Raw genomic sequence first — 16,792 nt, forward strand, 5'->3', positions numbered from 1 at the left:
AATGATTTCATTAACACAAAATAAAATAAATGAACAACAAACGTGTTTCACTGATGATTTTTCAGCTCGATGCAGAGATGGTTGTGTGTGTTTACTCCTGGATCAGACGCCCCAGCTTTGGTAACAGCATGGAGGGAGGGACCCCCAGGGGCCGGTGGGGGGGTGGGGGCTCCGGGGGGGGGTCAGCTGCTAAACGAGCTCAGCTGACGGCGCTAACCAGGAGACAGCGGCGCTAAACGAGTGGACAAAAGAAAATAGAGGGAGTAAATCTGAGACCACAACATGTCAGACAGTGATGAACTGTGTGTGTGTGTGTGTGTGTGTGTGTGTGTGTGTGTGTGTGTGTGTGTGTGTGTGTGTGTGTGTGTGTGTGTGTGTGTGTGTGTGTGTGTGTGTGTGTGTGTGTGTGCGCACTCCAGGCGAGGGTAGAAGGTGACCCTTCTGGATGTGGTGAGGGGGGGGACTAATTGAAATGCCCTCTGTTCATTTCACGTTAGCTCCAGCTCTATTTCACCATGAGACGAACATTTTTAAAAGATGAGACGGGATTGGTCGTTTAGTCGAGGCAGTTAAAGTGTGTGAGCAGTGACATCACATTGTGGTTACCCTTTGTGGGGGTGGGGGGACACAGACTGGACATCTGTCTTTAACTGTTTGATCAAATCCCCCCCCCCCCCCAGTTCTGGACAGACGCACACACACACACACACACACTAACATTCTGTTCAGGCTCATTAGTCGTAGTGTACATAGTGGAATGTCTGATCAGGAAGGGGGAGGGGCCACACGGGATAATGAGAGCAGCTGATAAAAGATAAGTGTGTGTGTAGCTGAGCTGTTTTTATTTGGGTTTTTTTCACTCCAAACAGTGGAACCTTTATCACGAGTTACACCCATAAGACTGATGTACGTTGCTGTGCTTTGTGGGCGTTAGTTTTAGTTCAAATAAAAATACTGGATGGAAAACTAAAGACTAGTTGTATGAAAATAGTTAAAGAAAATGTTTGTGGATCAGTGGAGCTCTGCTAGCCTCAACTAGCATCTCAATGCTAACATGTAGCAGCTAGCACCTTAATGCTAACATGTAGCAGCTAACATCTCAATGCTAAAATGTAGCAGCTAGCATATCAATGCTAACATGTAGCAGCTAACATCTCAATGCTAAAATGTAGCAGCTAGCATATCAATGCTAACATGTAGCAGCTAACATCTCAATGCTAACATATATAACTTCCAGAGTGGGAGGCAGACATGCTGACAGACCAGTCTCTCAAAGCACGTCATGACTACAGGCGTAAGTGCAACAGGCCGATAGTCGTTCGGTCTGTCCACTGCTGCCTTCTTCGTGATGGGGATGATGGTGGAGGTTTTGAGGCATGGTGGGACGGTGGCCAGTGTCAGGGACAGGTTGAAGATTTGAGTGAAAACACCAGTCAGTTGGTCAGCACATGCACTGAGTACTTTACCAGGTACTCCGTCGGGGCCGCCTTTCTGGGGTTTACTGACCTTAGAGCACCTCTCACTTCGTGCTCCTGGAGTAACAGTGTGCCAGTGCTGGGGGGGGATGAAGGTGATGTGTCAGCTGAGGGCCTGACCTTATCAAAGTGGGGGAAAAACTGGTTTAGGTCTTCTGCCAGCGACACATCAGTCCTAGTCTCTTGGTTCCTGCTTCTGTAGTTTGTTAAGTGATTTATCCCCTGCCACATCATTTTAGGGTTGTTTACAGCAAAGTGATCTTCGATCCTCCTCTTATAAGCCGCCTTGGCTTCCCTGATGCCTCTTTTCAGGTCCGCCCTTGCCGCTCTGTACGCTGCCCTGTCCCCTGACTTGAAGGCAGAGTTGTGGCTTTTTAAGAGGGATTTCACTTCGCTGTTCATCCAGGGTTTCCGGTTTGGAAACACCCTGACCCTTTCATTGACGGTGACATTGTCAACACAGTTCTTGATGTAGGAGAGTACGGTGTCAGTGTACTCCTGGAGGTTGTGGCTGGAGAATAAATCCCATATAGTTGTTGAGAAGCAGTCCTCCAGCTGAGAGAGGGCTCCTTCAGGCCAGATTTCTATTGTCTTTAACTGAGGCTTTGTTTTCCTCAGCAGGTGGTGTAGGTGGGGGTGAGGGACATGCAAAGATGATCAGATCCAGCCAGATGGGGGAGGGGTGTAGCTTTGTAGGCATGTCTGATGTTGGAGTAAACATGGTCCAAAGTGTTTTCCCCTCTGGTGGCAAAATCCACAAACTGGACGAATTTGGGAAGCACAGTCTTTAGGCATGCTTTATTAAAGTCACCTGCAACGATCAAAACCCCGTCGGGGTGGGCGAGCTGCTGTATGTTTATGGTACTGAGCAGGAGGCTGAGGGCCGAGCTAACGTTAGCATCCGGTGGGATGTAAACAGCCATCACAATAACTACTGTGAATTCCCTCGGGAGATAAAAAGGTCTGCAGGAGACTGCCAGAACCTCTAAATCAGGAGAGCAGTGTGTGTCAATGATCCTGCTGTTCCCACACCACTCGTTATGTACGTAAACACCTCCACCTCTGCTCTTACCCGAGTCTCTGTTTCTGTCGTGCCGGTGTAGCGTGCGGCTTGCTAGCTTGACTGCAGCGTCGGGAACCAGCGGGTGAAGCCATGACTCCGTGATGAGGATGATGCTGCAGTTCCAAACAAAGCTCATCGTGGCCATCTGTAACTCCAAAAACAAAAGAACTGATCATGGACTTCAGGAAGAGCCGAGCGGGCCCAGCCCTACTCTATATCCACGGAGACCGAGTGGAGAGGGGCCACACCATGAGGTTCCTGGGCGTGCAGATCTCTGATGATCTCTCCAGAAGATCACTGGCTGCTCTCTGCCCAGCCTGGACTCTCGCTACCTCAGCAGAGCAGGAAACATCATCAAGGACTCCTCCCACCCCAGTAACCACTTGTTTGACCTTTAACCAGGACAAACAGACTCAGTCATAGCTTCTTTCACAGAACTATCACTGTAATAAACAAATCCGCTCACATCGCTCTCATACTGATCATATTGATCTTGTGCAATAAAACATTTAGTTGTTATTTGTAGATCTGTACATTCAAGCTGCTATCTGTGTATTTATCTGTACATATTATTGTGTCATATTTAAATTTTCTATTGTTTTTGCTGTTTTTATATTTATTTTCTTCTCACTGGCACCTTGGAGTTGTACTTAAATTTCGTTGTACCCTGTACAAGGACAATAAAAGGATATTCTATTCTATTCTATATAACAGCTACATTAACATTTGCTTTGATTATGGGCGGAGCTCCTAGAGCAGTTAAGACGTCCTCCTCATTAACATATGTACTGTAGCTCCTTGTGTTGTTGCTATAGTTGTTTGATGCTGTTGTAACGTTATGTTATGATTTGTGTTTAAAACACATCAATCTGTGGATAAATAGATCAAATAAACTTCAAATAAAATAAAATCAATTTGAATGTTAAGTATAGACAGAAAATAAATGAAGTTAAATCATAACTTAATTTGATTAAGTTATGGTTATGATTATGATTATGATTATGAAAGGGACCAGGACTTTCTGCAACGCAACTGGACACAATATTTGTGTAACGTATTAGATTCTGTCTCATAATATAATATAATATAATATAATATAATATAATATAGTATAATATAATATGATATGATATGATACATTATGACATAATATAATATGATATGACGTGGTTAGATATGTGCTCATCTCCTCTGATTAAAGGGATTATCGTCGCTTTGTTGAAGGGGTTTAAAGAAGGGGTCAAAGGGCACCATCTAATACGGGGCCCCAGGGGCCTCCTGGGTAATTGTGAGTGACTAATAAAGTTTAGCAGAGGCTTTTTGGACTGAGTAGAAGGAGGACGAGGAAGGATCAGAGCCCTGGAGCTACAACATGTTGGTGTTTTAACTTTATTCAAATAGAACCAGACTTTGTGCGTGTGGTTCAGGAACCTACACAGTGTGTACTTTAGATTTATTAGAACCACTGAAAGCTTGTTAATACTTCAATGATAAATGTCTCCTGATGAGACCATCTCCAATGACCTTGATCACAAACAAAAGGAGGAGATTTATCCTTGCACGCGCTCAGAAAGGACGCCACGCTATCTCTGACAGGAAGAGGAATGAGGATCAGTGGATACGCCACGCCCTGATGAGGATGGATGGAGGGATTCATAGATACAGAACATGGATGCTAATGCTAGTGCTAACATCCCAGAGCTTCCTGGACTGAAGTGAAGGCAGATCATTAATCACATGAGGCAGTGACATCACTGCTCATTTACACATGTTATTAATACACAGGGAATAAAACCTGTAATAATCACATCAGCATCTGATCACCTGACTCAGTTAGCAACACGCTATGAAGCTAGCTTAAAAACCTTTTTACATCGTTTAGCAGCGTTTTCAGTCACAATAACAACTTGTGCTGCTTTTGGTTGCTCCAAAAAACAGGAACAGTTAATGATGTTGTTGTAAAATTCTTTTGTTTGAGAAGAAGAGCTCTCCTAAGGGACCTTTACTCTACCTTAAACAGTGCGCTGACATGCTCTGGTGGCTGGAGTTGGAGAGTAAATGACAGACTGTTGAAGAAGGATAGAAGAACTTCCACACAAACGTTTACTGTTGGTATAATTCTTAGGATTTTATTGGTAGAAAGAATGTTTAACGTGTGGTAATTAGTTTGTTTTATAAAGGAAGGTTAAATGTTCTTTCCACTAATGATGCATCAACAGTAGGGATGTAACGATTCACTCAACTCCCGATACGATTCGATTCACGATGCTGGGTTCACGATACGATTTTCTCACGATTTATTTTACAAAATGGGACTGTTGACAAATGACTGAAAAATATTCCTTTATTTTTTTGGGGAAAATACTATAATCTTTTCCTTTTATTTTTCATTGTCAAAAGAATCCCTTGATAAACTATTCAAAATGATGCAATTTAACTAAAAATAAATCTTGAATGAAATAAATAAAGGAATAATACAAATGAAGAAGAAACCTATTAATTTAAATTCTGGTTCTATAGTAAACAATACAAAACTGCATAATAGTTATTTTTCTTTTTAAAAGTGCAACTGAAAATGTATTTTGTGCCTTAACAATTGGACTTTAAAAAAACAGTCATTTTACTGTATTTAGGTCAGATATTTGTTTAGACCAGCAGAGGGCGATGGTAACCCAGTGGTCGGTTGGCATGCAGTTATTCCACCAGTGAAGAAGAGAAGCTATGCTAGCAGACAGAGCTAATAGAAAAACGTGACTTTTACAGATATTCACGTAATATTACAGATATTCTTTCGGTGCTAAAGGGGTAATGAATCATTTATTAGCATGTTTAACAGTAAATGGCGGCCAGAAAGAAAATAGTAGCAGATTCCGCCCGTCACGTCCGCTTCTGGAAGGATTAATATATAGCGCCCTCTGCTGTTTAAAAAAAGTACTGCGATTCAATTTTCAGAGCATCGATGTGAACCGTGGTACCTATGAATCGATTTTTAACTGCCTTACGATTAATCGTTACATCCCTAATCAACAGCGATCTATTTAAGGGAGAGTAAAGGACCCTTAGGAGAGCTCTTCTTCTCAGCTTCATTGCCTGCTACAGTCACCCTCTGCGATAGAAATATCGTTTGTGTTTTCATGGTTGAGCTTTTTATTAGGTTAAATATTTTTGATTGTAAAGTTGTCTTTTGTCAATAAAGTGTTGTTTTCTTTTGTTTTCTTAGTAAAGACGTTTGTCCTGAAGTGAAAAATCTTTTTACAGCAAATTCTTACAAAATTATTACATTTTCCTCAAATTATTACATAATATTTTCCTTAAATAAATAGAAATTTGTCCCAAAAAGTGTAGATCCCATCATCATCATAATCCTAATCTATAATTTAAATTAAACTCAGCAGCTTCAGTGAATCCTAAAATAACTTAAAGTCACTTTATGAAACACTTTTTATTCTTCACCTCTGAACACAAAGCTGACTCTGCGTCGCTGAAAATTCACTTCATGCTGTGACTTGCACTCTCTGACGTGTGTGTGTGTGTGTGTGTGTGTGTGTGTGTGTGTGTGTGTGTGTGTGTGTGTGTGTGTGTGTGTGTGTGTGTGTGTGTGTGTGTGTGTGTGTGTGTGTGTGTGTGTGTGTGCTATCATAAGTGATCTGTGTGAATGTAAATGAGCTCCGTTTCCTTCCATGAATCATTCAGATCATGGTTGATTCACAGAAGAGCAATTTCATATTTTCTCCAACGAGCTGCAGCAGAGCAGAGCGAAGGTGTTTTAGTGGATTTATGATGGCAAGCAACTAAGTACAAATACTTTGTTACTGTACTTACTTTAAGTCATTTTTTCTGGTCTCTACTTTACTTGAGAATTTATTTTTTTGGCAGCTTTTTACTTTTTACTCCTTACATTTTAAAAATGAGCTTGTTAGTTTTTACTTCTTCTAAAATGACATCATGACATAAAAAAGCAAATTATTTGGTAGTTTGAGTTTTTAAGGGACCTGTCTAACAGGTGCTCTGGGTTTTATTGAGCATTTGCATTTTTTTAAACATTTCATTTTTATTTAGTGTTAAATTCTCCAGGTGTTCAAAAGTAACAGATTTCATTTATTTTCATGTACCAGTTTTCTACAAATCCTCAAAAAATTAAAGAAATGGAATTTGATGGTTTAAAAACCCTGTCTTATTATTAGGGACATTTGTTTAACTTTTTTAGTACATTTAGTTGCATTTACTTTTTACTTTTACTCAGGTAAGGGAACAACTTCAATACGTTTACTTTTACCAGTCATTTTTTATTCAAGTATCTATACTTTTACTTGAGCAAGGCAGATTTATTTATATAGTGCATTTCATACACAAGGCAACTCAATGTGCTTTACATGATAAAACATTCAATTGTTTAAAATCAATAAGAACATTTAAAATCATCAGTAAAATCAATTAAAATCATCAGTAAAATCAATTCAAATCATCAACAAACACATGACATCATCAACATGATCATAAATCTCTATCAATCATATACAGTAGAGAAAAAAGTTCCTTTAACTTTGATTTAAAAATGTTCACATGTGATGCTGACTTCAGCTCTGCTGCAGTTTGTTCCACTTCTTTGCAGCATAACAACTAAACACAGCATCACCATGGTTACTGTGAGCTCTGGGCTCCACTATCTGACCTGTGTCCATAGATCTCAGAGACCTGCTGGGTTCATACCTGACTAACATCTCACTGATGTATTCTGGACCAAACCCATTCACACATTTATAACCAGCAGCAGAACTTTACAGTCTCCTCTGAGGCTGACTGGGAGCCAGTGTAATGTGTTCTGACCTCTTTGTTCTGGTTCAGACCTGAGCTGCAGCGTTCTGAACCAGCTGTAGATGTTTGATGAAGACCATTACAATAGTCCAGTCTGCTGGAGATAAAAGCATGGACCAGTTTCTCCTGATCTTTCTGAGTCATTAAACCTTTCACTCTGGAGATGTTCTTTAGGTGGTAGAAGATGTTTTTGTGATAGATTTGATCTGATGCTGAATGTCAGATCTGAGTCAATCAGAACACCAAGGTTTTTGACTTGGTCTTTATCTTCTAAAGATCCAGACTCAGATACTTGCTGACAGCAGTCCTCTTTTCCTTGTTACCAAAGACAATCACCTCCATCTTGTCATGGTTTAGTTGAAGGAAGTTTTCACTCATCCATCAGTTTACTTTTTCTAAACAGTCACACAACACCTCAATGGGACCATAGTCATCTGGGTTCAGTGATAGATATAGTTGTGTGTCATCTGCGTAGCTCTGATAATCAACCTTACAGTTGTGTAAAATGTGTCCTAAAGGAAGCATATAAAGGCTAAACAGAAGAGGTCCAAGAACAGATCCCTGAGGAACCCCACAGGACATTGGTAATCTGTCAGATTCAAAGTTTACAATGTTTACAAAATAACTTTGATCCTCCAAGTAGAACTTAAACCATTACTTTAACATTTAGTCCAACCCATGTTTACAATCTGTGCAACAACATTGTATGATCTACAGTGTCAAATGCAGGCCCCTCCAGGCCAACTCAGCTCCTCCCCTGTCAGCTCATCATCATCATCCTCACTCTCAAACCTTCCTCCATTTGTAACGTGAGAGCCTCAAAGCTCCAGAGACCAAGAATGGAAGTAGACGATGATGCCTTCAGGTGTCAGACATGAGTGGAGGACAGAAGGACGCTATGCACTCATAGAGACCATACAGAACTATACATAATATATCATATATATATATAAATACCATACAGGACTATCAGAGTTTTATTTGCATACATTTTAATAGATAGAGAATAAAAATTTTTCCAAAATTTAAAATGAAAAAACCAAACCACTGAAATAAATTATTATGCAAATGATTATTCCCTTTGCATATACAGTATGTCTCTGAATGTTACTGACCCCTAAAAATAAAACATTGCAATTGTATAAATTAATATTAAATCAATTAAAAATGTGAAAATATTAATTTCACGCTGACATTCCATCAATACACAATATAAAATAAAATAATCAAATGTTTAACTTGACCCACTCATTAAATAATATTGTACAGATCTATAACTGACTGAGCTGCTGAAACAGAGACAAATTAAATAAGTTGTCTCATTAAAACACAGTGTATTAAAGATGTTGATGAAAATCATCTTATATTTATATATTTATTATTATTATTATTATGATTGTTATTATTATTATTATTGTTATTGTTATTATTATTATTATTATTATTATTATTATTATTATTATTATTATTAGTGTTCTAACCCAGACCTTCATCTAAACATCCACACTACAGAACTCACTCACACGTGCTGTCCCTGAGCAGAGAAAAAGCCAAAAATTGAACATATTGTGCAACTGTTTGTTAATAAATATGTCTGTGTACCATTTTGATCATTGAATTTAACCCAGAATTGTCTTTCTAGTCAGACTTTATTTAAAATAAAATCATTGACATTAATATTGTATATTACCATATTGTACAGTCGTGACGTAGTTCAGAGGATCTCTGAGAAACATGCGCTGACAGACACTGAAACCAGATGCTATCGATGCTCAGCGTGTGTCAGTCTGATGTGTAGAGGTGTGTGTTGAAGGAACTACACATACCTACAGTGTTAATGACACAAACATAAAACACACTCACTGCTCCGTCTCAAACTCTGCTTAGGAGAGGCTTTAGTGCTCCGATGTGTTCAATACAGACGTTCTGTGAGTCCACGGACACGTTGGTCATCACAACATCCTGTTTCCGTTGGCTTATTTCAGCAAGAGACGTGTTTCAGCCAAAAAACTTTTTAGTTTTTCCTTTGCTGTGTGTGAATGATTTATTATTATTGATGATGTGTGTGTGTGTGTGTGTGTGTGTGTGTGTGTGTGTGTGTGTGTGTGTGTGTGTGTGTGTGTGTGTGTGTGTGTGTGTGTGTGTGTGTGTGTGTGTGTGTGTGTGTGCGCGCGTGTTAGTACTCAACCTCCACTGTCCACCTGTCAATATGGGCTATAACGTTTATTTTGCCTATCATTCAAAACGGCATACAGCTTATAATTGATCTGCTCCAGACACACACACACACACACAATTCTTAAGATAAAATGCTTTATTTTGTACTTTTATATTCTAACTTGAACTTTATTTTGGAATTTTTAGTTGAAGAGCAATAAACACATATTGCAATGTTAAGGAATATATATATATATATATATATATATATATATATATTCAGTATATATATATATATATATATATATATATATATATATATATTTTTAATTTCTTTTTCGATATGTAAATCAACTTGTATGAATTACTTTTATTCAATTAATGGGGAGCTAATCGAATCAAACTGGAAAAAATAATGGCTAGATGAATTGTTTAAATAATAATTGTTTATTCCAGCCCTAGTTGTGGCCTATTCCAGATTAATTATATTCATATTTTCATTTGTAACGAGGTGCAAAAATAAAAGTAAAGGATTAAAATATTTATTTTTTTTACTTTTAAATGTAGTAGAGTAAAAGTAAAAGTGCTGATATAAAAAAAACTAAAGTACAAATCATCATAAAAACCTATTTAGTTATTGTACAGAAGTACATTTACTTTGTTACTATAGAAACACACACGCACACACAGAGCTGCTTCATCCTCTCTAACCTTCCGCCTCCTCCTCTTCATCAGTTCTCAGAGACGACTTCCGTCAGACGCCCAGTGACGTGGTGGTGGCGGCGGGGGAGCCGGCCGTGATGGAGTGCGTCCCCCCCAGGGGTCACCCTGAGCCCACCATCTCCTGGAAGAAGAACAACATCAGAGTAACTGACAGAGATGAGAGGATTACTGTGAGTTCACTACAGTCACATGATTCATAAACATCTGTAACACTGTAAGCCCCGCCCACAAAGTTACACTGAAGGGGTCAGTCAGGATCTCATTAAAATATGAAATAATCATTCAGAACCTTTTCTTTAGCTGAGGAGATAAATATGGACCAGTTTGAGATCAAAAGGGATTTTATGCACAAAAAACATCAATTTCCACATAAATGTGTCCTAGTCTGCACTGTCCAGGGTTGGGTCAATTACATTTTTCAATTACAATTATGTCTGAAAGTAAATTACATTTACATTCTCAGTTACTAAAGTTTAATTTCAATTAATCACAATTACTGAGCCTTTAATAAATAACCTTATTTAACTTAACCTTCATCTTGTGCTAGCTTTCTGTTAGCATCTCTAATGCTAACGGCTCAGTTTGACCCATGTCATAAATCTAACACTAATAAATATTATTTATCATCTATTGATTACCTTGTTAGACTTCCTAATCAATGATTATACTGTAATAATATTTATGGTGTGGGTGTCTATTTTATTTAAATGGTAAAATAATTGTGAAGAGAAGTGACATGTTTCAGATCCACTTATTTTAATAATTATTAACTACATATGTGTAATAGAACTGTAACATGGTTCCCCAGGTTTGCGTTTAATTCAATTGTAATTGACTGTTTTTATAGAATTTTCATTAAAATTACAATTAAAAAGTCAATTATCTGAACCCAATTACAATTAAATTTTGATTACAACAGCAAAAGATTTTTTTCCAATTACAAATACAATTATAATTATGTCATAATTGTAATTAATTGCCAATTATGCAATTACAATTATAAATGATCCCCACCCTGGCTCTTCCACATTTAAATAATATATACAGTATATTATCACTGACAATATCTAATCAATACGTGACATAAATCAGTCTCTGATCTTAACCGTGATTTTCTTCATTTTGTGACCAAATAATTTAATAATTGAGGGAAATTTTGTTTCGTTGAAATTTGAGATATTTATAACAGAGTTATTTGGTAATTTACACAATTATTCCTGCTTTTTTTGTCTTTTTTACTTTCTCCTCGGGTCCAAATTGGGTGCACTAAAGGGCCTGATTGGGCCCCGAGCCTTGGGTTTGACACATGTTCCTCTAACACAGCGGTTCCTAATCTCTCCTTCAGACATTTAACCCTAACCATGTTCCTCCTACTGCTGCACACTTAAAAACAGGATAATGTAATGTCATATACAGTGTCCCTGAATGTTACCTCATGTTGAGGATTCATTTATAATATTATTATATATTATATCATATTCAGAATGATCATATTTAACTAATTATCCTACTGGTATTTTCACTGATAAATAATGAATCTATTCAACATTAGTTTATTAAACATTTATCAGTAAAACAACATATTGAACTCACTACATATTTAATGAGATTATGAACAATGCATGGAGGCATTTAATGATTAACAGTTGAAAAAACTCAAAATTCTTACAAAATCCTTAAATTTTCCTCAAATTATTACATCATATTTCCCTTAATCAAATATCAATTGGTCACAAAATCAAGATAATTTAAAGTGTAGACTCTAACCCTAATCTGTTAGTTATTGATTGGATATTAACAGTTTATTACATATTTTAGTATTGTGTTGTGCTCTGTACATCAGTATTATGGGTATACTGGGAACTGGTGACATGAAAAAGGTTCCAAGTTGTTTTGTGCATTTTTTTCTATAATTAATTTATCGTAATTACCACATTAAAGTCCCAGCACTAGATTTAATAAAAGTTAATAATAGTTCATATTATAATTCATGTTTTCCTCTGTTTTTGACCAGTTGAATTCATGCTTTTTAATTATACCTATTTTAATTGTACTTTTATTTGGAAATTGTTTCACAATTGTAGACCTAAGTTTCACAATTTATGCTCTAAAACACCTGTGTCCAACTCATGGCCCGGGGGCCAAATCTGGCCCTTTGGAGCATCCAATTCGGCCCTCAGGAGAAATTAATATTATAAAGAAAACATGAATCATCGTGTAAATTAAAAAAAAAAATCAACACTCTTGGTGCTTATATCACATGATTGCAGTTATTTTTTTTATGTTTATGCTGAAAACTCAAAATTCTTACAAAATTCTTAAAATTTTCCTCAAATTATAAGATAACATTTCCCTTATTTAAATATAAATACTTGGTCACAAAATGTAGGAAATGTAAAGTGTAGATCCTGTTGGGACTGAAATCTGTCATTTATTGCATAGATATGAACAGTTTCCTACATATTTAATATTTTATGTAAATATAGAAGTGTAATCTAGGGAACAACAATGTTGAAATGACTTATGTTTTCCAACATAAAATCTGTGGCCCACTAGAGGTCAAACTGCTCTGTATAAACTAAAATGACTTCTTTGTTTTCCTTTAGATTCGTGGAGGAAAGTTGATGATTTCCAACACCAGGAAAAGTGACGCAGGCATGTACGTGTGTGTGGGAACCAACATGGTGGGAGAGAAGGACAGTGATCCTGCTGAGCTGGTTGTGTTTGGTAAGTTATCATCTGTACATGACATCACAGCAAATAGAAGTTTATAATGTTTATTGATCGCTAGTCGTCCAGAGTCAAATCAATAAATCTGTGTTCATATATTAAGATAATAAAGGATGGAAAACTCCAGATCATCTTCTGTTTCATAAGATGATTAAAGATGGAAATCCTGGTTTTAATCAGAAATTAAATTATATATTATCTACCTATAAAAGCAAGGGAGGTGTGTGTGTGTGTGTGTGTGTGTGTGTGTGTGTGTGTGTGTGTGTGTGTGTGTGTGTGTGTGTGTGTGTGTGTGTGTGTGTGTGGAGCAAATATCTCCAGGACGTGATCCCAGTTGGTCCTGAAACTTGGTCGACGGGTTACAAATACCCCGAGTGTGTGTATCTGTTATTTTGGAGTAATTTTGTCATTTCAAAATGTTTATTTTAATTTTATTTCACTTCTGGACGGCCCTGAAATGAAAACTACTCAGCTTTTGACCTCAGGGTGTGAGGGGGCGCTAGAGCACCATCTATATCTATTTCACAGCACAGCTCACTTCCGGTGCGTGCGTGAGCTCCCGTGGACTTCTCTTTTCTATTTTTAGGAAAAATACTTTTTTACTGTTCTTTGTTTGGTGATAATGTTTCAAAACATTTATTTTCATGTTAGTTTGACCTTTCACTATTTAGACCAGACAGACCTCACCCGGAAGTTATTGACGGCAATGGTTGCTGTGTTGAAAGCTGCACATTTTGTGCGTGTGTGTGAGAACCAACGTAGGAGATTAGAGTCCAGGTAGAGTCTCTCACACACACACACACACACACACACACACATTGATCAGGTGGGCGTCACTATCAATCACCGTCTACGTGACATGTGTGCAGGTATGTGAGTGTTGAGTGAATAACAGACCACCATTTAGTCTGGTTACAGTCTGTGTCACTACACCCGTCCATAGGGTGGTAGTGACTGTAGTGTTACAGTCAGATCTAAGTGTTTACATGTTACATAGTGAAGGTCATCTGATTACTGCAGCTTCTCTCACGTCACACCTGCCTCTACATCTGACTACTGACAATAGATACGTTTAGTGAACGTTAGACAGGTACACGTGGATGGACTGGTGTGTATGAATTTAGAATGGATCTACCCCCCCAACACACACCAAACAACAAAAATATGAAAATGACTCAAAATACACAAAACTAAATATTTAAACAAAAAATACACAAAACGCAACAGAAATGCAAAAAACTACACTAAAAAAAGATACAAAATGACTCCAGAATCACACTACAAATGCAACAAAAAACAATAATTATACAAAAAAAATGCACAAATGACATAAAACAAAAAACTAAACAATATTTATACAGGAAGTACACAAAACGACAACAGAAATGCACAAAAATATACAAAAGGCTCCAAAAACACACAAAATGACTCCAAAAAACATATATTACAGAAAAATACACCAAACAACAACAAAAATATGAAAATGACTCAATATACACAAAACTAAATATTTATACTAAAAATACACTAAAATGACAACAGAAATGCACAAAACTACATTAAAAAATAAACAACAAAATTCACAAAATGACTCCAGAATAACACTGCAATGGCAACAACAAACAATAAAGAAAACAAAAAATATAAAAATGAGTAAAAAACCAACACATTAATCATGCGCATGTCTCATAGAATACAACCAGGGAAATTACACGTTATTTTACTTTGCACCTGCAAATATACCCCTTAATAATGCTACAGAGTATTTTATTATTATGCCCGTAATTGACAACTCTCCTTAAGCGCCCTCTATATGAATGCATACTTCTGACGGGCACTGTACTAGTATTATAAACCCATTATATATGAAAAATAAAGGTAGAGATTTAAGTAGGGATGTAACGTTTGACTCATCTCCCGATACGATTCTCTCACGATTTATTTTACAAAATGGGACTGTAGACATATGATGATTGAAAAATATTCCTTTATTTTTTTTGGGAAAATACTGTATTGTTTTCCTTTTATTTTTCATTGTCAAAAGAATCCTTTGATAAACTATTTAAAACAATGCAACTTAACTAAAAATAAATCTTGAATGAAATAAATAAAGGAATAATACAAATGAAGAAGAAGCCAATTAATTTAAATTCTGGTTCTATAGTAAACAATACAAAACTGCATAATAGTTGTTTTTAAAAGTGCACTTTATTCACCATTAGATTGCTTTACTTACTTATTTATTATTTTCACTGTTTTATGAGCAACGATACACACATGATTTACATAATTATCTAGATTATTAATAATTTATTAATCATCTAGCTCAGGGGTGTCAAACTAATATTGTCAAAGGGCCACATATGACCCAGTTTGACCTAAAGTGGGCCGGACCAAAAAAAAACGTATGTTTTTATGAAGGAAAAAAACACCAATTCAAACAAACTCCTGAATATTAACAATTGGTAAAAATGCTTTGACATTGCAACAAATTTTCTGAAAATTACCAATGTAATTTGACAGAATTCTGTGGAATAATTTGCGTGAATTTTCCAGGATTATGAAAATAGTGAATTAATATTACTGTAAATATTGTAGTACTTCAACCTCCATCTTATTTATTCTACAATTTATTGATCATTTATAATAAGTCCTGTTTTTCATGTATTTTTTAGTTTAAACAACGTCCTTTGACGGGCCAAACTGGGCCCGCAGGCCTCGAGTTTGATATACTGTATATGATCTAGAGCAGCATTTCTCAAATGGGGGTACGTGTACCTCGAGGGGTACGCAATTACACTACAGGGGGTACGAGAGAGAGAGAATGGAAAATTAACAATAAAGTGTCAGTTTAAATGATAAAAACTACAGAAATCAATCTATTCAGGATCCATTAAATCAACCTTGGGGTCAGGACCCCATTTGGGGTCGTCTGAAATCTCTGAAAAATAAAATAGATTTTTTAAATGTTTAAATTCTTCTTCCTTCTTTTAATGAAATCAACACAATCTTAAACAACTGTTTCTATATTTTCACTTTATGAAATATAAATGTAGTAAAAATAAATCTGAGCTCAAATATTAAACTGTTTCTTTGGCGTCACCATAAATTCTTGATATCAATCATTATGATCCAAAAAAGGTTGAGAACCACTGCATTAAATAATGTTTAATTCACTTGTTTACAAAATGAGTTTATTTAATTATCACTCATTCATTATGATCTATAGATGTTTTTAAATAGTTTTATCAGATAAATGTTGATTGACAAAGAGGGGCGTTGGATTCAGAAATAAGAGAAAGTGGGACTAGAACCTAAACAGTTAGAGAACCAATGATTTAGATAGATTATTGAATAGTGAATTCATCTTATTTTAAATCAGAAATAAATAGTGATAAACTGTGCTGTAAACACACATTTCTGATGTTTTGTTTCTTTAAAATTTAAATGGTCGATTTATAAAAACATTTTATCAGAAAAATGAAAGCAGGTCAAACATTTAATTCCATATATTTAAATATAAAGAGGAGTTAAACACTATTTAATAGGGATGTAACGATTCACTCAACTCCCGATACGATTCGATTCACGATACTGGGTTCACGATACGATTCTCTCACGATTTATTTTACAAAATGGGACTGTAGACAAATGACTGAAAAATATTCCTTTACTTTACTATTTTTCATTCTCAAAAGAATCCCTTGATAAACTATTCAAAACAATGCAATTTAACTAAAAATAAATCTTGAATGAAATAAATAAAGGAATAATACAAATGAAGAAGAAGCCTATTAATTTAAATTCTGGTTCTATAATAAACAATGCA

The 16,792-nt window shown here is 36.3% G+C and overlaps 1 protein-coding gene across 1 annotated transcript in view; it reads left to right on the forward strand.

Annotated features, from left to right (window-relative positions):
- Window positions 1-2,712: 2,712 nt before the first annotated feature.
- Window positions 2,713-16,792, forward strand: part of LOC114461059 (roundabout homolog 2-like) — a gene marked incomplete at its 3' end in the record, with an annotated part of 24,063 nt that continues 9,983 nt past the window's right edge. Inside the window, exons 1-3 of the mRNA XM_028442909.1 lie at window positions 2,713-2,923; window positions 10,246-10,403; window positions 12,840-12,960. Of these exons, the coding sequence (XP_028298710.1) occupies window positions 2,713-2,923; window positions 10,246-10,403; window positions 12,840-12,960 (490 nt within the window). The remainder of the gene's footprint in view (window positions 2,924-10,245; window positions 10,404-12,839; window positions 12,961-16,792) is intronic.

The sequence above is a fragment of the Gouania willdenowi genome, unplaced genomic scaffold (genome assembly GCF_900634775.1).
Source record: "Gouania willdenowi unplaced genomic scaffold, fGouWil2.1 scaffold_8_arrow_ctg1, whole genome shotgun sequence".
In the NCBI taxonomy this organism is placed as follows: domain Eukaryota; kingdom Metazoa; phylum Chordata; class Actinopteri; order Blenniiformes; family Gobiesocidae; genus Gouania; species Gouania willdenowi.